At 42.4% G+C, this 20,915-nt stretch overlaps 2 protein-coding genes across 18 annotated transcripts in view; one reads left to right on the plus strand and one right to left on the minus strand.

Moving 5' to 3' along the window:
• The window catches only part of PTDSS1 (phosphatidylserine synthase 1), a 50,536-nt gene extending 47,382 nt beyond the window's left edge, over positions 1 to 3,154 (minus strand). For 4 of the 15 annotated variants that reach the window (XM_059672165.1, XM_059672162.1, XM_059672164.1 and 1 more), the window contains exon 1: positions 2,819 to 3,151. In XM_059672165.1, the coding sequence (XP_059528148.1) occupies positions 2,819 to 2,997 (179 nt within the window). In that variant the 5' untranslated portion in view covers positions 2,998 to 3,151. Of the gene's footprint in view, positions 1 to 2,818 lie in introns of all 15 variants that reach the window. The other 11 variants (XM_059672173.1, XM_059672172.1, XM_059672174.1 and 8 more) reach the window with 7 other exon arrangements.
• A 217-nt stretch (positions 3,155 to 3,371) lies between these two features.
• On the plus strand, positions 3,372 to 20,887 carry MTERF3 (mitochondrial transcription termination factor 3). 3 transcript variants are annotated; one of them, XM_059672176.1, is made up of 9 exons: positions 3,402 to 3,530; positions 4,161 to 4,188; positions 5,263 to 5,605; positions 6,882 to 7,034; positions 11,041 to 11,230; positions 16,621 to 16,768; positions 17,314 to 17,385; positions 18,969 to 19,130; positions 20,635 to 20,887. In XM_059672176.1, the coding sequence occupies exons 3-9, from the start codon at positions 5,278 to 5,280 to the stop codon at positions 20,827 to 20,829; spliced, it is 1,248 nt and encodes a 415-aa protein (XP_059528159.1). In that variant the 5' UTR covers positions 3,402 to 3,530; positions 4,161 to 4,188; positions 5,263 to 5,277; the 3' UTR covers positions 20,830 to 20,887. The 3 variants fall into 3 exon arrangements, with proteins under 3 accessions (XP_059528158.1, XP_059528159.1, XP_059528160.1); XM_059672177.1 differs by lacking the exon at positions 4,161 to 4,188 and adding an exon at positions 3,874 to 4,036 and having other exon boundaries at positions 3,405 to 3,530; XM_059672175.1 differs by lacking the exon at positions 4,161 to 4,188 and having other exon boundaries at positions 3,372 to 3,530.
• The last annotated feature ends 28 nt before the right edge of the window (positions 20,888 to 20,915 follow it).

Consider the following 20,915-nt stretch of genomic DNA (forward strand, 5'->3'; position numbering starts at 1 on the left):
AAAATAAAATAAAATAAAATAAAATAAAATAAAATAAAATAAAAAATAATTGAACCCTCATGACAGACAATCCTGAAGTATTACTAGGTTTTTGTTTTTTTGTTTTTTACACACAGATAAGGAAACTGAAGCTTGGCAAAATTAAGTGGCCACGAAGCTATTCAGTTGTAAAATCAGTTAACAAGATGAAATATTTGAGGGTAACCATAATTAGGACAAGACTGATTTCTCTCCAAAGCTAGAAATGTGCTCCTGGACACATTGATTTTAGAGAGGCAGGGAGAGGGAGAGATTGGACACGGTGGGAAGGTCTGGTCTTACCCCACCGCACAGCATTAGAAGATGTTACAATAACAGTAGCTGCATCTTCAATCATTAAGAGTGACTGTCACATATGCTTTAAAGCTTTAGGTAGATTCATGCAAAGAAACACTTCACAAAATAAAAACCAAGAGTCAAAAGAATGATGGCAGTAAAGCACAAGTATAATGTGGAAAGAGAGTATTAGTTTTATGAAAATCTGCAATGATTCCCAAGGGAGGTACCATTGGTGCTTGTGTTGCATATACACACACGTACACACATGGGTGTGTGTAGAGGACAATTAATTCTTTGTTGTTCAATGCTGTCCCATGTCGTAATACATTCAGCATTCTCCTTTTTTTAAATTGATTTTAGAGAGAGAAAGGGAGGAGTGGGGAGAAAGAGAGAGAGAAAGAGAGAGACAGAGAGAGGAAGACAGAGAGAAATGTGGCTATGAGAGAGAAACACCCATCAGTTGCCTCCTGTACATGCCCCAACCGGATATGGAACCCGAAACCTGGGTGTGTGCCCTGACCAGAAATCAAACCCGCCACCTCTCAGTGCCCAGGAGAATGCTCCAATCACCTGAGCCACACCAGCCAGGCAGTGAGCATTCTTACAAAATACCCCATGCCCACAAAATACCAGTTCTCCCGAAGCTAGTGACCACTGCACATTTTCTGCTGACCTAGACTGAGAACCATCCATTGTTGGATTCAAATGTTGGAAGAGAAGTAACTGACATGAACTGTGCATCCTGCACCAGATACTCGGCTAAGCACATTCACACATATTCATTCAGCCTTGATAACCCCATAGGAGGTGTGACTTTTATCCCCATTTTACAGGTGTGAATCCTGGGGCTTAGAGAAAGGTTAAGTAATTTAAGAACACATAGTTTTTGCCCAGCCAGTGTGGCTCAGTGGTTGAGTAACGCCCTAAGAACCAGGAGGTCATGGTTCCATTCCCACCCAGTGTAGGGTGTGCAGGAGCCAGCTGATCAAAGATTCTCTCTCATCACTGATGTTTCTATCTCTCTCTCCTGCTCCCTTCCTCTCTAAAATCAATTTATATATACATATATATATATATATATATATATATATATATATATATATATATATATATATATATATATATAAACCATCTCTCTCCAAAACCACATTTCTTTGGGTTGGTCTTGTAAGCCACAATGGTGTGTGGTATATGCCTTGCCTTTCCTTAAAGAGGTTTGTTTAGAAGATACAAATTTTGGTAAGTTGGACCCATGGGTTGTGTGTCCTTATGAACTACCGATGCATCAGTTCCCTGGTTTGGGGCTGAGGGGCCATATGTTCCTGACAAAATGTCAAGAATTGGGCTGAGCAGCCACTATGCATAGGTGTGGCTATTGGAAGTGCCGAGTGAGTATGTGTGTGTGTGTGTGTTCAGGGAGATAAGAGTTGTGCTATACTGTGTGAGGCTTATGTGTTTTAACATTTCTTTAGCATTTACTGTGCCCCGGGGTCGTTACAACTGCTTGACAATATCTAATTCAGCAAGCATGTTAGGTGATTAACGGTGCATTGTGCCTGTGCAGCCTCGGACACCAGCGGTGATGGGTACTGGCTGTGCTAGAAGGAGAAGGTCCACAGTGATCGGTGCGACAGGCTGTGTTGTAGAGATAGATGGTCGTGCTTGGGGCTGGAGACGGGCTGTGCTAGCTGATGTGTGTACCGTGCACACAGGAGGTGCGGCGCACCTCGCCTGTGCATTTTTTTTTTTTTTTTTTTTTTTTTTTTTGCAGGGCGGGGAGTGCCCAACCCCGAGGAGCTCCGAGGGAAGGGGGCCGGTTGGGGCCGGGGCCTGGGCCTGGGCCTGGTACGTGGAGACGCGGTGGGCCGCGGTGTTTTCGGGGTGCAGTGCCATGTCCTGAAAGTGGTGCATCGAGATGATTCATGCGATTGCGCTGGTGGAGGCGCGGGCTGGAGAGGAGGGGGCCGGTGTCGTGATGGGAGTGGGGAGCGATGCCGAGCGCGGCAGGAGACGGGCAGCGGGCGAACCCCGCGAGGGTTCCGGGGTCGCCCGAGGCGCCGTCCGAGGAGGTGGGAGGGACAGGGCTGGGGTGGGGGCCGGGGTCGCGGAGCGCGCCGGTGCCGGGGCTGCAAGGGGAGGGTGTGCGGCCCGACACCCGGCCGGTGCCGGGGCTGCAAGGGGAGGGTGTGCGGCCCGACACCCGGCCGGTGCAGGGGCTGCAAGGGGAGGGTGTGCGGCCCGACACCCGGCCGGTGCAGGGGCTGCAAGGGGAGGGTGTGCGGCCCGACACCCGGCCGGTACCGGGGCTGCAAGAGGAGGGTGTGCGGCCCGACACCCGGCCGGTGGAGGAGCTGCGTGGGCGGCGAGCGCGCGAGGAGCAGCCGGCCCGCTTCCCTCCGCTTCCCCTCGCGGCGCCCCCCCGGGCCGCGCTCCCGCCGCCGCCTCCCGCCCCTTCCCTCCGCCCCAGGGCGCGCCCCCCGCGCGGCCGGGCCCGCCGCACCTGGTGAAGGCGAAGTACATGAGGCTGACGATGGTGAAGCTGAGCAGGGTGATGGTGTGCGGCCGGTAGAAGAAGTCGATGGTGATGTCCTCCACTTGCTGCTCGTTGATCATCCGGAAATGCATCTTGTAGTTCACATCGTCCTTGCTCAGGGTCCTGCTCCCCACGCAGGACGCCATGGCCCGCCTCCCCGTCCTGCCGCGGCGGCGGCGGCCCCGGCCCTGGGAGGCTGGGACCCCGGAGGTGACGAGCCGCAGCGCGAGGGAGGCCGGACGGCGCGGCCGGGTCTGGCGCCGAGGGCCCGCCGAGAGCGGAGGAAGGACGGGCGCCGGAGGGCGGGGTCGGCGCCGCCAACGCGGCCGCGGGCGGGGGGCGCCGCCGATCGTGTCCCGGCTGGCGCCGCGGGACCGGCACCTCCGTGCACGGTCGGTGTCCTCGCCTTCCGGGGACCGAGGCTGAGGGGAGTGGCGAGCGGGAGACAGGGCGCTGTGGGCTCCGGCCCGCTCTCTGCGCCGCGAGCCGCGCCCTCCCCCCCCGCGCTCCCGCCCGGATGGTCTCGTCCACTCCCGCGCAGCCCACGTGGGCGCGGCGGCGCCGGTGCGGGTCCTGCGCCGGCCGAGCTGGGCACGGGGTGGTGGGACGCGAACGCTTGCCCGGCCGCCGGGACCGCCGCTGCGAACCGAACCGCCGGGCTGGCCAGGCCTCGCCGCAGGTAAAGCGAAGCCGGTGGGGCGCGAGGGCGCTGCCCTTCCCGGCCGGGGTTGGAGTCCGCACTCGTCCTGGTCCTGACCTCGGGGCCTTTTGGGGCCTTCGCGGCCCAGTCGAGGGGGGTTTGTTTCGTTTCTGCCCGTGGCTGTGGGGACCCAAACCACGCTCATTAGTCCGCTTTGCGGAGGGCGGGGAAGTGTAGTGGCTGTCTGTCTGTCTGTCTGCGGAAGCTCAACCACTGAGCCACACTAGGTGGGAGTTTTGACTTTTTTTTTTAAGGCTTTTCTTTTTTCCTACAAACAGAATTTGACAAAACTGATTTTGTTCAATTCCCTTGTGAGTAACAGCTGTGTCTGAAATAAGCAACCGTGTTTAGTCCTGAGGATGAAGCAAGAAGCAACCTTCTAGAATAGTAATGATTCATTTAAGACAAAGTATTCATCGTGTAGATAGAACCTCATTTGTGAGACTTGTAGGGAAGCGAATAGCCTAGCCTTACATAGCCATAAGGTGGATGATATTTAATTTAAAATTAATAATGTGTTAGTTTTCTTACTGTTTTATAACATTGCTTTCAAAGAGTTACATTGCCATAAAGTCTCTCTTTCTGTCTCCCCCTCCTCTTCCCCTCCAGTACTTGTAGAAACTGCATACTATCATAGGTAAGTGGTTATTTTCAACAATGTTTTCAACACTATATTATGAATATGAATCATATTGTATGCCCTGAAAATTTTATAACCATTTCTTATTAGTGTATAGGTTATATCAAAACAATCATAGCAATTACACGAGGCATCTCGATAACCATGAAGCAATTATAATGGTGCTTCTTTATTGTTAATGCATGAATCGTTATACCTGTTAATAAATGCAAATTTCTTTTTCACGTTATCTTTTTATCTTTCATGTCTAGTGTTAATAATACGTATAACATCTACAGTGTTTCGTATCATATCAGACAGTGTTGATATGTAGGTACTGTCAGTTTATCAAGTACACTTACAATATTGGTAAATACAGTCCTGTAGATATTTTTTCTTCCTTACGATTTTCTTAATATTTTCATTTGTCTAGTTTACTTTATTGTAAGAATACAGTACATAGTACATATAGCATACTAAATGTTTGTTTATCAACTCATTATGTTATTGATAAGGCTTCTTCTGTTCAATAGTCGGCTATTAGTAGTTAAGTTTTGAAGAAGTGAAAGCAATACCTGGATTTTTGACTACAGGTGGTGGGGCATGGTACCCTTAACTCCCATGGTGTTCAAGGGTCAGCTGTATATACGTAAAATACATTTGAATAATTCAGTGTTGTTTTGATGAGCACTCTGTTTCTTAAATGTCCTACAAACCAAATTTCAAGAACACTTAAATTGCATCACTTTACTTTCTTTAAATTATTAAATTAACAGGGATTGTTGGGTTCAGCTGTAATTTGAATGTTCACAGATTTTTGTTTTAAATATTTTTCTTACACCAGTCATTTTGTTTTTAAATTGCAAAGCATAACTTTATTAGATCCTGTCTTTTGGTTTGGAAATGAGACTGCCTTGTTTTTTGCTTGTCTTTAAGAAACGTCTGACTACTTTATTCATCTAAAGTTATTAAAGACCCTTTAATTTGAAAAAATAGTTTTCAGTTTATCTTTTGGTTGTTTGAATATTGTTTTAAACATTTAAATAAAGTACGTTTCTATTTTTTTAATGGTTATTCATATATCCTTTGCAGGCCACTTTAAGAAAAATGGCCCTGACGGCCCAACAGATACCCAGATGGTTCAACTCAATTAAACGGAGCAGCTTAATTACTGCTGCACAACTCAGAAACCATTTTCAGAGACCAGGACAAACATGGTTGCATGGACTTTCTGCTCAGCCTCAGATGTCCTCTGACAATTGCTTTCTCCAGTGGGGATTTAAGACCTACAGGACTTCCTCCAAATGGAATAATAGTTCCCAGTTTACCAAATCAAGTGGGCAAGAGATTAATTCTGCCCAAAGCACTATGCTTCCTTCCATGAATGAGCAGTCACAAGAGATACCCACCTTTGATTCTGAGCTGTCTCTAGAAGGTAATTCTGAACTTTCAGAAAAGTCCCTTTTGCCCCACTAGTAGATTGAATAAGCTACCTGTTTATAGTCTTCGCCTATTGCAAGTCATATTTCGTACCAGGCAAGAAAAATAACATTGCCAGTTCTATTTACTTCTACTTTGCCTCTATTTTACTAAGATAAAATGTTTGTAGGGTGATATGTATAAAATTACTTTATAGCTTTATATACAGCATTTGCTTTCTACATACTTTATTTAGAACCGAAAATTTTTTTCAGGTAATTAGGTTTATTAGGGTATGATTTATATCAATAAAAATGTATCCTTTTTTGGGTATATAGTTCTATGATTTTTTTATATACTTTTTAAAATATATTTTATTGATTTTTTTTTACAGAGAAGAAGGGAGAGGGATAGAGAGTTAGAAACATCGATGGGAGAGAAACATCAATCAGCTGCCTCCTGCACGCCCCCTACTGGGGATGTGCCCACAACCAAGGTACATACCCTTGACCGGAATTGAACCTGGGACCCTTCAGTCCACAGGCCAACGCTCTATCCACTGAGCCAAACCAGTTAGGGCTAGTTCTATGAATTTTAACATACGCATTTAGTTATGTAATGACTACCACACTCAACCAATACAAGTTATATCATCCCCAAAAGCTCCCTTGTGTCACTCTTTAGTCTTCTCCCTTCTGCTATTCCTAGTCTAGGAATGTTTCTATGCAAGAATATTTCACTGCAAATGAGATATTAGGTTAAGTAGAATTTGAAAGACAAGAAGGGGAGGAGATTTGGGAGGCCAGGAGGAGAGACTGGCTATAAGAAATTAGAAAGTGGTGGTTAGAGGCAAAAAGAAAAAAAAAATCAGTCCTTATTTCTTAGGTAGGTTATAGTTTCCAGTATCTTCCATAATCGTTTAAGACTAAAACCTCAGAATCAACAGTGTACTAGAGAGAGTCACTTAACTGTAGATTAAAAGTAAAGGAAAGGGGAAGGACCCATTTTTATGGAATAGAAATTTACCAAGAAATTTCTCATCTTGGAGGAAGAGTAATTGATTTCTAAATGATCTTAACCTTTCCTGTCAGAAGGTAGAAAATATTTGTACTTCTTAGATGTTTAATCTTGCAATGATCCCAAGATTTATAAATAAGCCAACTAGGGAAGCCAGGCATTTAAATACACACATAAGAATAGCTAGAATGCAGGTGGTGGTTGTAGAAACAGTTTGAAGTGTACAGATTGGAGAGCTGACTTGCTTCTCTCTTTCCACATGGCTGGCTTCACAGGCCTGGACGATGTGCCTCCATTGTCTCCTTTGCAGCCAATTTCTGAGCAGGAGGCTGTTCGGATTATTGCAGACCCTCCGTTGCCCCCCGATTCATTCACACTTCGAGACTATGTGGATCATTCGGAGACTCTGCAGAAGTTAGTGCTTCTAGGTAAGTCTCGAGTGTACTCTTCATTTCTTTTTACTTGGTTTAAATCCAGCATTTATAACCTATCACAGTAGTATATACACATGAGCAGAAGTCAAACTGTGTGGATGGCTTCTAGTGAAAACTACTCCTGCTTCATCCTTCCTGACATGGCATCCCCTTCCCCAGAGGGTCCACTTCTGTAGCTCTTTCTGTGGGTATTAACCCTAAATGTTTTTGTAGTTACTTACTGGTACAGTGCTGCTGTTTGGCTCATTCGTTTCAGACATCAGTTGATCTCATATTCCCTCTGTTCCCATCAGTTCTCCCAATATAGATATAGCAACAAGTTTTAGATGAGTCTTTAGTCAGTGCTTACATAATGACCATAAATATTCCTCACTGCTCTCCAGGAAGTGTATTATGATTATTTTCCTTCCTGTAAAACTTTTCATTTTTCCATGAGTAATGTCTTGTTTTTTTATTAGTTTTCTTTGTTCCTCGGGCCACATTTTCCCACACCTTCCAGTGGCCTCTCAGGTCAGTTTTTCCTACAGTTAACCCTACAGATGATGTACTTGTTCCATTTCCCCACTACCCCGACCTTCCCCCTGCAGCCAACTGTCCCCCTGGATGTGATGGGTTCTCTCTAGGACTGCTCCATAAGTATCTGAGCTCTTGACATAGGACGCGCTTGGATTTGGGTAGGTGAAGGCACCCCAGGCATCTGCGAGCTCTTACTTAGTCCTCTTGTTTTCAGTCTAGCACCTTACTGCAGCCTTCTGCTTTTTCCATCGTCTATGGGTCTGGCACTTCTCTTACTTGATTTTCCCAGATGATGAACCTTCTTTCTCCTGGAAGATTGAGAGGAAGGTAAGGAATTCTCTCAGATCCATCTAGTTTAGGTCCTCACTTTTCACTGAAAAGTTAGGAGCTTCCTAACTTGATAGTCTTCTCATCAGCAATATTGCCCTGATAATCTCTCTAAGGTTAGTGCTCTGTCTAAAATGCAAATCCGACTGTCAGTAACCTACTTGAAATCCTTTAAAGCTTTCCCATGGCTTCAAAATTTTTAGCTTCACTGCTTGCCACCCTTCCTTTGGTTGGTCATCTTGGGCAACTGGAGAACTTAATTCAAGTTCATGTAACTTCTGAAATATCTTCTCTGACCTTCCAAACAGAGTGGCCTATCTCTGGGCTCACCCCCTCCTTGCTTCAATCCTAGACTAATAACATTGCGATTGTTTACTCATGTTCTTGGGCAAGTGCCTAAATGTGTAGGGAATGGCCATGTTCTCAAGAAGCTTCAAGAATTCACAAGCACCTAAATACACACATATGAATAGCTAGAATGCAAGGGTGAAAGTGGTCAGTCCCATACGAGGGACACAAATAAAGCGATGTGTGGGTTCAAAGGGGAGAAAAAGATGATTTCTGCTGCAAGCAGGGGAGCCAGTGTCCTTCCTCTTAGAACAGCTTTCCCAGCCTTGTGATCGGTGCTCTGGGTAACACAAGATAAAATAACAGGGTCCCTACCTTCAGATAACTTACAGTACACCTAGAGCTGTGGAATACGTCAGGCATTCCTTCATCTGTATGCTGATACTTCAGGTGCACACCTAAGAGGTAACTTAAATGACAGTACTGCAGAGGAACCATGACTGCCTTGTCAGGCAGTATTTCTGAGGACCTAGTGATCTACTTCTCTGTTTGCTCCCCAGATCTGTTTTCTGCCTTCTCTGCCTGTTCTCCATCCCAGGAGGCTAACGTCTGTGCACTAGGGCTCCTTTGCCAGCTGGCTTCTGGGCTGCTTGAGCCCAGTGGGAGGCACCTGCAGGCGGAGAGGGAGGCAGGTAGGAGTATTTTTTTCCTGTTCCCTCCCTGCTCTGCGTCATGTAACTGTCTCCTCCATGACAACAGCTCCTACTGAGAAACCCTTTCTTAATTGCTTCCAGCTCCCTTTGCATTTGGGTAATACTTTTTCTCCCTGTGTCTTTAGCTCTAGGGGTGCCCTCATTTGTTCTCTTAATTCTGCTCACACCACTGTCTAGCACAGCCATGGGCAAACTACGGCCCGCTGGATCCGGCCTATTTGAAATGAATAAAACTAAAAAAAAAGAAAAAAAAAAGACCGTACCCTTTTATGTAATCATGTTTACTTTGAATTTATATTAGTTCACACAAACACTCCATCCATGCTTTTGTTCCGGCCCTCCGGTCCAGTTTAAGAACCCATTGTGGCCCTCGAGTCAAAAAGTTTGCCCACCCCTGGTCTAGAGTCTCTCCATTAAAGTTGTTTTCATTTGAACTTTCTAGAGCAATTTCTTTTGCCTGCCAGACCCTGATGGATATAGTAAATAAATATGTGTAACACTAACCAAACACAGCAGTAATGTTTGTAGTTACTGAAATGATGGGATAAAGCCAACTTAGACTGTGGTCACCTAGAAGTTAGAATCATTCTTTATTATTCATTTTATATATCCCCAGAACCTACCGGAAGGGCCTGGTCCATAGTAGGAAATCATAACTTGATTTTTCAAGTTAATGAAATTGTAAGCCCATGATTTGTGCTGACAGCAGTGTGCCCTCCTGATGAGATTCAGCTCTCCGTTTGCTGGAAAAAAGCAGCTTTTCAGGATTTTTGTTTCAGCATAGTCAGGATGTGACAGCTCATGCTGAGCAAGGCACTTTAGCACATGTAAGCTGTAATATTTAGTTACATTTGAAGTCTGAACCCTTTATGTTATTTTTAAAGCATCCCTTCCCGCATTTTGCACAGATTTTTGAAACTGGTTTCTAATTTAATTGTCCATTCAAAAATTTCATTTTTTAACTTAATATTTTAAATTGCAAAAAATTGTATCGAGTTGTTAAAAGTGCAAATATTACAAAAGAGCTCTTAACCCCTCTACATTGTCAGTTCCACTTTTCCAAAGGTAACCCTCATTATCAACCTTTTTCTATGCAAATATTACCATACAGAAAGCTACACATAGGTTTTGTACGTTTATGTAGTCAAACTTAATACTATTTTTTAAATTCTGTGTTTTCTTCTAGTAGTTTTAAAGTTGGTATACTTTAGGTTTATATCTACATGAAATTATTTTCGAATCAGATATAGAAGGAATTCTTAATTTTTTCCAAGTGGTCCCATTGTATTCTACTGAATAGTTTTCCCCTTTTGATTTGAATGCCACTGTTACTGTAGGCCAGATTTTTAATTCATCCTGGCTCTTTTTCTGTTCTTCATTCTGTGTGTGTGTCTATAGTCTTTTTCTGCTTTCAACCATCTTATGTCAATACCTGATTAATACCCAGAAATTTGAGTTTAGAATATGGATCTAAAAATATCAAATAATAATTTTTCTATTTGTAGATACCATTAAAGAAAGAATGTTTTTATTTCATTGCTTCTATATTTTAGACTGCAAAGTTGCATCTATAAATCCGTTTGAGTTATTTTTAACCTGATGAAATATGTTAATGAATATGACATTTGAATCTAAAATTAGGGTTTTACATTATCCTTAAATGTTTATTCTAAAGTAAGGAATAGGCCTTTCCTACTCATGTTTATTTTTTAAAATCACGTAAAAGGAAAAAAATGAGAGAATCAAGTGCTCGTTTTTAATGAGAATTTTGAATTACAGGTTACTTTGATTCTCTGCCTAATTAATGCTGACACCTAATTATATCCATAACCAAAGAATGATTTGAAATAACACCTTGATATTGCTCCTTTTTACTCTTTCTCTCCTGTCCTTGTGTGCTTTACTTAGATCACCTCGGAGTGGTAATTTAGCTCCAAATACAGTTTTCCTCTACATATGACTTTGAAATAAATACTGTGTTTTTATATTTATTTCTGCAACCAATTTAGTTGAAGATACTTTGAAGTTTCTATTGGCCTTTGTCAGTTCTCCTCTGGATAGGTTGTTGATTTCCCATCACTGATTTCTTAAACGTCTGTGTCTGAAGTTTAATGGCTGAGTTAAGCAGTTCTCTTCAGTGTGTGTATGTATTACAGGAGTGGACTTATCCAAGATAGAGAAACACCCAGCAGCTGCCAATCTCCTTCTGAGACTGGATTTCGAAAAAGACATTAACCAAGTACTCCTGTTCCTTAAAGATCTGGGGATAGAGGATAGCCAACTGGGAGCATTCCTGACGAAAAATTATGCTATTTTCTCGGAAGACCTTGAAAATCTTAAGACCAGGTAGGGTTTTTAGAATGATTCCCACATAACCCACAAAGTGATTCTAAAGGAAATATATGTGTTGTTTTTTTAAGTCTCAGCTGCACAAGAATCAACCGAGATAATGAACATGAATGTTATTGTTTTGTTTGGACTTTGATCAAAATTAAGAATCTAAAACAGTTGGGGTTTTTTTTTTAATTCAACAGCCCATTCTTATTTTTATCTGAAAACAAAAACGTCAAACATAAAAACTTCTTGCTGAGTCAGTACTTAACTGTTTCTCTTTGGAAACTGGAATAAGTTTTCTTTTAAATCCATTAACAAATGTCAGGATTATCTGAGCGTACATTTAAAGTTAAGAAAGCCTGAGTTTGTGTGTTCTTTACTAGCTAGTTTTTGAAGGTAAACATTTGACATTCTCTCGGCAGATTGTTGTATCATTTGCCTAATCGTTCTCATAAGTTAGCTATTTTAGTTCCTTTTTTTGTCTTTCATTACCACTTCCATAAACACCTTTGTGCTTCCTTCAACATCCAAAGAATTTACTGAATCTGTGATATGAAGACAGTGAGGTAGTGTTGATCTATGGCAGTGATGGCGAATCTTCTGAGCCCGGCGTGTCAGCATTTTGAAAAACCCTAACTTAACTCTAGTGCCGTGTCACATATAAAAATTTTTTGATATTTGCAACCATAGTAAAACAAAGATTTCTATTTTTGATATTTATTTTATATATTTAAATGCCATTTAACAAAGAAAAATCAACCAAAAAAAATGAGTTCGGTGTCACCTCTGACACACGTGTCATAGGTTCGCCATCAGTGATCTATGGGATAAAGATTCTGCTAGGCACTAGGAACACCATAGAGAACAAAACAGCCCCTGTTGTAATTCACACGTTGAATTCATCAGCACCCCCACCTCTCACCTCAGTGACTCCTGTACTCCCAGGTTCGCTGAGTGGAGCGCTGTTACCTGTTGCCCCAGTCAGAAATGCTGGTATTAACTTGGGCCCCTCTTTTAGCATCCACATCCAATAAGTCACCTCGCTCTGTCGATTTTACCTTTTTATATCTCTCCAGTCAGTCACTGCGTTTCTCTTAACCTTCACTTGGAATGCTTTATCGCAGGTCTTCATCATTTAGCACCACGATTACTGCAGCAGTCTCCTCGCTGGTCTGCCTCCAGTCTTCTCCCCCAGACTCTTCTCACTCTGGTGTTGGTCTCAACACATTTCAGAGAGCTTTGCAGTTCCTTAACCTTCATAGTTTGACGGTCTTTTTTTGCACTAGGAAAAAACAGAACAGCACATTCCTTATATCGCACAACTTGAGCCCTTATTATAAAGCAAAGCACTGGGCTAGACTTCAGTCATGTAAGACAGTCACGCTCTCTCCCTTCATGGGATTTCATTACAGTCCAGAGGAGGGAAAGAATGACTCTAGGAAACTCAGTCTGACATACCCACATCTCCTCCTGGCTGTCTGGAACACTGTTTTCTTCCCATTCAAAAACCTCCTTGCCCTTACAGTACTTCCTACTGTAGTACTGTTATAAAGGCCTCATTTTTTAGGGGAGGCACAGAGAAGTTAAATAATATGCTCAAGGTTATGTAGCTAGTGGCAGGCCTTGGATTCAAACTCAGTTAGTCTAACTCCAGAGTCCTGGCTACTAGACCTGGCTGTACTGTCTCTTCTAATTCTATGAAAGAAACTGAAGTATAAAAGGAGTTTGTTACACATGCTCCTAACAACTAAGGAGTATTCTCATACAGATGGTAGTTGAATGGTTCCTAAAACCTGGCTGATAAATTAAACTGTGGAGCATTTTTTAAATTAATTTGAGTATTTTAATCAGTAATTTATCCACATGTACTCAAAGGGTGTACAATGAAAAAGAAACTGTATTTAATTGAACTTAGCTTCTGGCTTTGGTTTATGTACAGGATTCTTATTTTCTAGAATTTCTAAAAGCACTGATTTCATATACTTGTTTTCTTTTTAATGAAGAAAATTTTAAATGTGTAAAATGTTATTTGATTCTTTATAAGAATTTTCAAGTGAATCTGCATTTAATTATTTTTTTCTATTTGTGCCTTATATGTATAATATTTTATTGATAAAATTATCACAATGTAGACAACAGTTTTGATGTTTTAATCAGATATTGATTCTTTTACTGCCACACAAACAAAGAGTAATCCTCCTTGGTGACCAAACTGAAAGGCTACATATGCTGGGCCCTTGGACTATTTGTGGCAGATCTGGCTGCAAGCATAGTGAAGAATCTTAGGCAGGTGCGTCCAACTTCCACCATGATTAAGGATCTGTGTGGAATAAAAGCAAACGTCTTCTATGGTGCTCCTTGCATCTTGGGACAGAGTGGCACCTCAGATGTTGTGAAGGTGACCCTGACGCCTGAGGAAGGGGCCCGTTTGAAGAAGAGTGCAGACACACTGGGGGATGCAGGGGAGCTGCAGTCTTAAAGTCTCCTAATGTCTTACCACCTCACTGTCTAGGCTGCAGCAGGATTTTAGTTGGAGATTGTACCTATTGTCCTTTTTATCTGATCTCTGACTAAAAACATTGGTTTCCTAAATACAGAAATAGGAGTGGTTCATAAAACCCAACATCTGTATCCTGATGCGGATGGTGCTTGTCTTTTGTCGTCCTACACTGGTTAGTGCGAAACAGTCCCACTTCCTCAAAGCGCCAGTGTTGCACACACTACAGTTGCCTTGCAAAGTAGATGTGTGTTCACTGTGTTATAGAACTGTAGTTCCTTTACCCAGCATGCCTCAGCCAACACTTTTTTCTCTGATCCACCACATCCTGGGATCCAATGTAAAAACAATATTAAATGTCCTGTGCATAACTATCCTAAAGGATCTTATTTTGTGTACTAGATGTATCAGATCAGTATACATTGCCATATAATGTATAAAGAAAAGTCTACATATGAATAATGCAGCCAAGTGTCATACCAACTAAAGCACCAAATGAACGGTGAAAAAAAAAGTAACCCTCCTTTCTGCCTACTTACTCCTGCCCCTCATCGTCCTTCTAAAAGCCATCCATGGAGGCAGCTACTATTATCAAGTTTGTTGTTCAACCTGCTAAGAATGTTCTACTGTACATAAGCATATATGCATTTCTTTGTACATGCATACACATGAGCACACATACATACAACTGGTAACATTTATACATACTACTAGAGGCCCGATGCACGAAATTCGTGCAAGAGTAGGCCTTTGCAGCCCCAGTTGCCTCGGCCCTCCCAGCCCTGGCTTCATCTGGAAGGTCGTCTGGGTCTGGACAGTTGTTCCGCTGTTCAGCTGTTTGGTTGATTTGCATATTACGCTTTTATTAGTATAGATTCTGCACCCCACTTTCTTACATTAGCTATACTAGTATGTTGTAGATAGTTTGATATTGGTGCTTCCTATTCTTTTCTTATCCCTCGTGTAGTTCATACTTTGAGTCTATGTAGTCCCTTATTTGTAAACATGGTGGTTGGTTGTGGTCTTTACTATTTCAATGAGGCTGCAGTGACTCTCCTTGTATAGACATCGTTCCACACGTATTGGTGCACATTGGTAGGAAGGATCTCTAGAAATGGGTGGGGGGATTATAGGTCAAAGAATGTGTGGGTTTGTCATTTTAATAGGCGTTGACAAATTGTCCCTTGTGTAGGTGGTTGTTGTCCAATTAATACTCCCACCAACATTGTACAGAGTGCCAATTGCCCTATTATCCTCACTAAAATGGTGTTACCAAACTTTATGATTTCAGTTCATTTTATAGATAAAAATAATGCCTTATTGTTTTTGAAATGATGTTTTGAACATCAAATATTTGGAGCATTTTTCATATGTCTTTATTTCATCTTTTTTTGGTAAGCATTCTTTTATATAAGAAAATGTGTTTTTCCTTGTGACATGTAAATATTTTCCGAAGTAACAGTCATTTGAATATCTATATTAAAAGCGTAATATGCAAATCGACCGAACGGCCGACCACGCTATGACACGCACTGGTGCCAGGCCAGCCAAGGCCAGTGCAGTGCAGTTGTTCCAGGGGCCTCGCCATCACCCCACAATCACCCTGCAGATGGAGGCCCAGGCCACTGGCTGGCGGGGCAATCAATTAGGGCGGGGGGGCGGTCCGCGGTCACCCAAAAGAGGGAGGCCCAGGCCACCTTCTGCGGGGCGATTGATTGGGGCGCTCTGCAGAACTGGGGACCTGGGAGTGTGTGGATGTGGACATGGGCAGCACCAGGCCAAGGCAGGTGCGGACGGGGGCGGGGCCATGAAGCTGGGCCACAAAACTGGAGCTGCGAAGCCGGCAGCCGGGGGAAGGAAGGCCTACCCTTGAATGAATTTCGTGCATTGGGCCTCTAGTAAAATATAATGTCTGATACATGGTATAGGAATATTGTAAGTGTTAAAGGGAGGCATAGAACTTAGTTGAAATCTCAATTTGCCATTAAGTAACCTGTAGTTTTGTAAGTTATTTAATTTCTCTGGATCTATGTGTTTTCAAATGTAATACGGACATTTTATCTGGTTTACAAGGTTTGTGTGGGGTTTTTTTTTGTTGTTTTTTTTCCTGGTAAGAATTAAACAAGATAATGTCCTGATATATTTTAGACATTTACTATAGTAATAACACTGACTTTTACTGTGTTTATAGATTTTTAAAAATCAATACTGTTATTTTATAGTCAGACTTTCTATATTTCACTACCTTATTTTGGTTTCCAGAAATTAAGCAGGAAATGTCTTCATTGTTAACAAAATACATATTGAAAAACTACAGTAAAAATTAATTATCAAAATACATAGTAAATGCACTAAAATTCCTTTCAGTTTCTCTGAGATACTAAAATAAATTTCATCTCATACTTAAGAGTCTTTCTTTGTAAAAAGAATTCTGAATCTATTTTCTTAATTTGTGTATTTTCTATTCTTAGACCCCAAAAAAATTCTTAAACAGAACCCATTTCTTTTTTTTTTCTACCAACTAACAAAATAAGTTAGATTCACTAAAATGGTAATTATTTCCTGCTTTTAAATGGGGACCATTCTAGAGTTTGATGGATGCTTAATTTAACCATATTTGGGCCATTATTGTAGACTTAGAGGCCCAATGCACGAAATTCGTGCAAGGAACTCAGCCCTCACAGCCCTGACTTTATCCGGAAGGACATCCAGAAGGTCATCTGGAAGGACGTCCAGAAGGTCGTTCAGCTGTCCGGTCTAATTAGCATATTACACTTTCATTATAGATGGGATTTTTTTATTATTTTATTTTGGGGGGTATGGAAGTCTTTAAAAACAGTAATTATTTTGGAAAGTAGCATCGCTAGTAGATGTTTATCATGTATGTGTATTTGTGTTTCTTTAGAGTGGCTTATCTACAGTCAAAAAGTTTCAGTAAGGCAGACATCGCACAGATGGTCAGGAAGGCGCCATTTTTGCTGAATTTTTCAGTGGAAAGACTGGATAACAGACTGGGATTTTTTCAGAAAGAACTTGAACTTAGTGTGAAAAAGGTAAAGCAAAGGGGAGAGCCCTAGCTGGTTTGGCTCAGTGGATAGAGCATTGGCCTGCGGACTGAAGGGTCCCGGTTTCAATTCCGGTCAAGGGTTGCGGGCTCGATCCCCAGTAGGGGGCATGCAGGAGGCAGCCGATCAATGATTCTCTCTCATCATTGATGTTTCTATCTCACTCTCCCTCTCCCTGCCTATCTGAAATCAATAAAAATATATTTTTAAAAAGGGGGAGGAGAATTTTTATATTTCCATGTCAGCTGTATTTAGTAATTGTTAAATCTCATATTTCTAACAGCTATGAATGAAGAAACCTGCTAGCTTAAACATGTAGCTGTATTATTTTATAATATTCCATCAAATTGTTACCTTAAGTTTTGTTTTTAGTATGTTTTTTTCCTCAAACAGTTTTACATTTATGTATTTATGCGGCTCTTAGCCGTTTTCTGAGGGTCATTTTAGAATTTTTAGTTTTGTATTTTCTTGATTGCTTTGGTTTCCCAAACTAGTTGCACGTATAGTAATGATAGACTGTTTTATAACTGCAGGCTAGAGATCTGGTAGTTCGTCTCCCAAGGCTACTAACTGGAAGTCTGGAGCCCGTGAAAGAAAATATGAAGGTAGGATGATCTTAAGCTTTTGAAAAATCAGCTTCTTTCTTGAAGTGTTTAAGTCCTCTGAAGAGGATAGATTTTCCTATTGTCATCTTAAAGAAAACTATGTTATAAATGAGGTTCTTTCTAAAAAGATGAAAATAGGAAATGATAAATATCTAGCAAGCTATTTGTTTTAGGTGATGATATTTTCACATGTTCACCAGGTGTTACATGAGTAAGTCACCTTGCGGACACAGATGCCTGTAATCCTAGGTATGTGGGTGGTCCCTGGAAACTGCTTCCGTTGCCAGTACGAGAGTCTTTGTCTATGTGGCGCAGGTTGGAGATGAGTTTTGGAGACTGGACCCAGAAGGCTTCTGTGGGGAGAGCAGTGGCCAGCACATGACTCTCCTTACACCTGTGCCAATGAGATTTTTTTCAGAACTTGAACTTACATGGAACATACCAGACATTCTTCACTGTTTTTCTCCCAGCGCATAGCATAGAGCCAAGGGAAGCTGACTAGTTAGTATACAAAGCTGTAGTAATATTTGAAACTGGTAGCCCATCGCGTGATATTGCACCCAGTAGGCCGCCCACCGCTTCTGTGGGAGCCAGGGGGAGCCGCGCTGCTTCCAGGGGAGGCAGAAGCGAGCTGCTCATGCCCACGGGAGCCAGGAGGGAGCTGCATCGCTTCCGCGGGGGGCGGGAGGGACCTGCACTGCGGAGGCTGCGGGCCAGCCCCCTTGTCCCTGTCCCTGTTGCTCTGGCTCTGGGGGTCCGGCCCGAACTGGGCGCAGCGACAAAGTAAGCATTCCGCCAGGTCGCTCACGCTGCCCACTCTCAGCAGCCACCGCCCCCTCCCCTCTCCCCTTTGCTCCCCCCCCCCCGCCCCCCCGGGACTGGGGGACTCTGGTGGGGCTGAGAGGACTGGGTGTCGTCATCTTTGTGATGGAGTGATGGTTAATTTGCGTATTACCCTTTTATTATATAGGATTATTACCTAAGGCCTCACAGTGTTTTTTGAGGTGCTCACAGTGTTTTATATTCAGTTGTAAAAGTTGTTGAGCACCTGCCCCCACACTGTGCTGGGGGAGGCCCTACTCTCATGGAGCTTCCAGTCTAGTGGGGAGAGTGTGCGGAGTGATACAAGCCAGGGACTGGTGGGGGCGCTCAGGCTGCACATAGAAGACCGAACCCACGTTTGGGTGTGTAGTTTTTTCATCTCTGTCTGGAATTTTGACATGTAATGTTTCAGATAACACTTGGGAGCAGAGGCTCAAAAAGCACTTTGAAAATCTTACTGCTGTATGGTATGGCCCAAAACGACAACCTGACCGGGTCTCCCAAGCCGCCACCATTCTGTCGCATAATTATGAGAGCTCCTTTGGGACCCGCCCATACTGTGAGCAGCTCATTCTCAGGAGAGGGATTTGAAATTCAGGTTACCCCAGAAGTAGGAGGCTACGATCTCATGAGGGCATTGGCATAGCTGTCTCCAGAATTTACTGTCCTTATTCTAAATATTAAAAGAATCAATGTGTCCTCTAGCATAGTACCAAGATAACTTTCTATTCATGATTTATAGCAACTCTACTTTCTTTTAGGTTTATCGTCTTGAACTAGGTTTTAAACATAACGAAATTCAACATATGATCACCAAAACCCCAAAGATGTTAACTGCGAATAAAAGGAAACTTACGGAGACGTTTGATTTTGTGCACAATGTGATGAGCATTCCCCACCACATCATTGTCAGGTTCCCGCAGGTAATGCGCACAGCTCCGGAGCCGTCCTTGCCCTCCGTCTGCCGCCGCTCTCCAGCATTCCAGTATCACGCTGCTCGCTGTGACAATGCCTTGCTGTTTGTGAAGGAACTGGACCAAATGCAGTCTGGTGCTGAGGGTTGTGTGAAAGTCATATTTCTTTTGCCCATCTTTTTATCAAGATAACACTTTGGAGCAAAGGCTCAAAAAGCACTTTGAGCCCTAGCTGATTGGGCTCAGTGGATAGAGCATAAGCCTGGGGACTGAAGGGTCCTGGGTTCAATTCCAGTCAAGGGCACACACCCAGGTTTTGGGCTCCATCCCCAGTGTGGGGCGTGCAGGAGACAGCCAATCAGTGATTCTCTCTCATCACTGATGTTTCTTTTTCTCTCTCCCTCTCACTTTCTCTCTGAAATCAATAAAAATACATTTACAAATAAAAACATATACACATAGATTTGAGTCTCCCCAAACTCTAGATTCTTGAAACCCCAGTCATAGAACTGTTGCTACCGTATTGGGACTCTTAGACTCCTAGTGGTCTGGGTGGTAGTGCTGGGAAAACAAAACAAAACTTAATGGAAAAATACATTAACTGAAAATAGGCTGTGAGGAAACTGATATAGACTCAATTTTTGACAGATACATTTATAATTCTGGTGTGAAACTAATTGTCTCAAGCAAATAACAGTTATTGTTGGCACAGCAGTTTTATGATTAAGTAACATGGGAAACAATTATAACTTAATAGGTATGGTTAATTTGTCATTTCAGAGCAGGATGGTGGATGGTAAAGGATAATGACATGAGGAAATATCTCGCTAAGGAAAGATTGGTACACTTCTGGTTATATTCAGGGGGATTCCAAAAACCTTTCTCTCCCCACTCCCTCTGCGCTTCTATGAGGCAGAGCTGGAGTTCACATCAGGGAACAGGGAATCAGTAATTCTCAGGCCAGGTTTGGTTTTTTTGTGTGTGTGTTTTTTTTTTACTCCCTGATATTTTAATGGATTATTAACAGAATGAAATTTTCCTGTCTCTGGATTGATTAGTCAGTGTTCTTTGACTACAATGTAGCCCTTAATTTTTTTTATAATTGTTCTGTTTATAAGTTTTGAGCAGGGGTCCTCAAACTTTTTAAACAGGGGGCCAGTTCACTGTCCCTCAGACCGTTGGAGGGCCGGACTATAGTTTAAAAAAAAACTATGAACAAATTCCTATGCACACTGCACATATCTTATTTTGAAGTAAAAAAACAAAACGGGAACAAATACAATACTTGTATTTGCATGTGGCCCAAGGGCCATAGTTTAAGGACCCCTGGTTTTGAGTCCCTTTTTAATCATAATTCCTTAGTGGAAGCTATAAACCTTGGGCATTTATCAGGTTTACTGAGCATGTGGTCAATACTTTACATTTGTTAGCCTATTAACATTTTTAGCCATATAAACATTTTAATAGTTCATCTTTCAGTGCATAATTTTTTAAAACTCTTTTTCTTTTGTAGGTATTTAATGCAAGGTTGTTTAAAGTCCAAGAAAGACATTCATTTCTGGCCTATTTAGGAAGAGCACAGTATGATCCAGCAAAAGCTAACTACATCTCTTTGGACAAATTGGTATCAGTGCCTGATGAAATATTTTGTGAAGATCTTGCCAAAGCCTCAGTACAGGACTTTGAAAAATTCTTAAAAACTCTTTAGTTTTTGATGAATGTTAAAATGTAATCATGTAAAATAAAAGTATGTATTAATAAATTAATATACTTCAAAAGAAATGCCTTGAACCT

Source organism: Myotis daubentonii, chromosome 17, assembly GCF_963259705.1.
Source record: "Myotis daubentonii chromosome 17, mMyoDau2.1, whole genome shotgun sequence".
In the NCBI taxonomy this organism is placed as follows: domain Eukaryota; kingdom Metazoa; phylum Chordata; class Mammalia; order Chiroptera; family Vespertilionidae; genus Myotis; species Myotis daubentonii.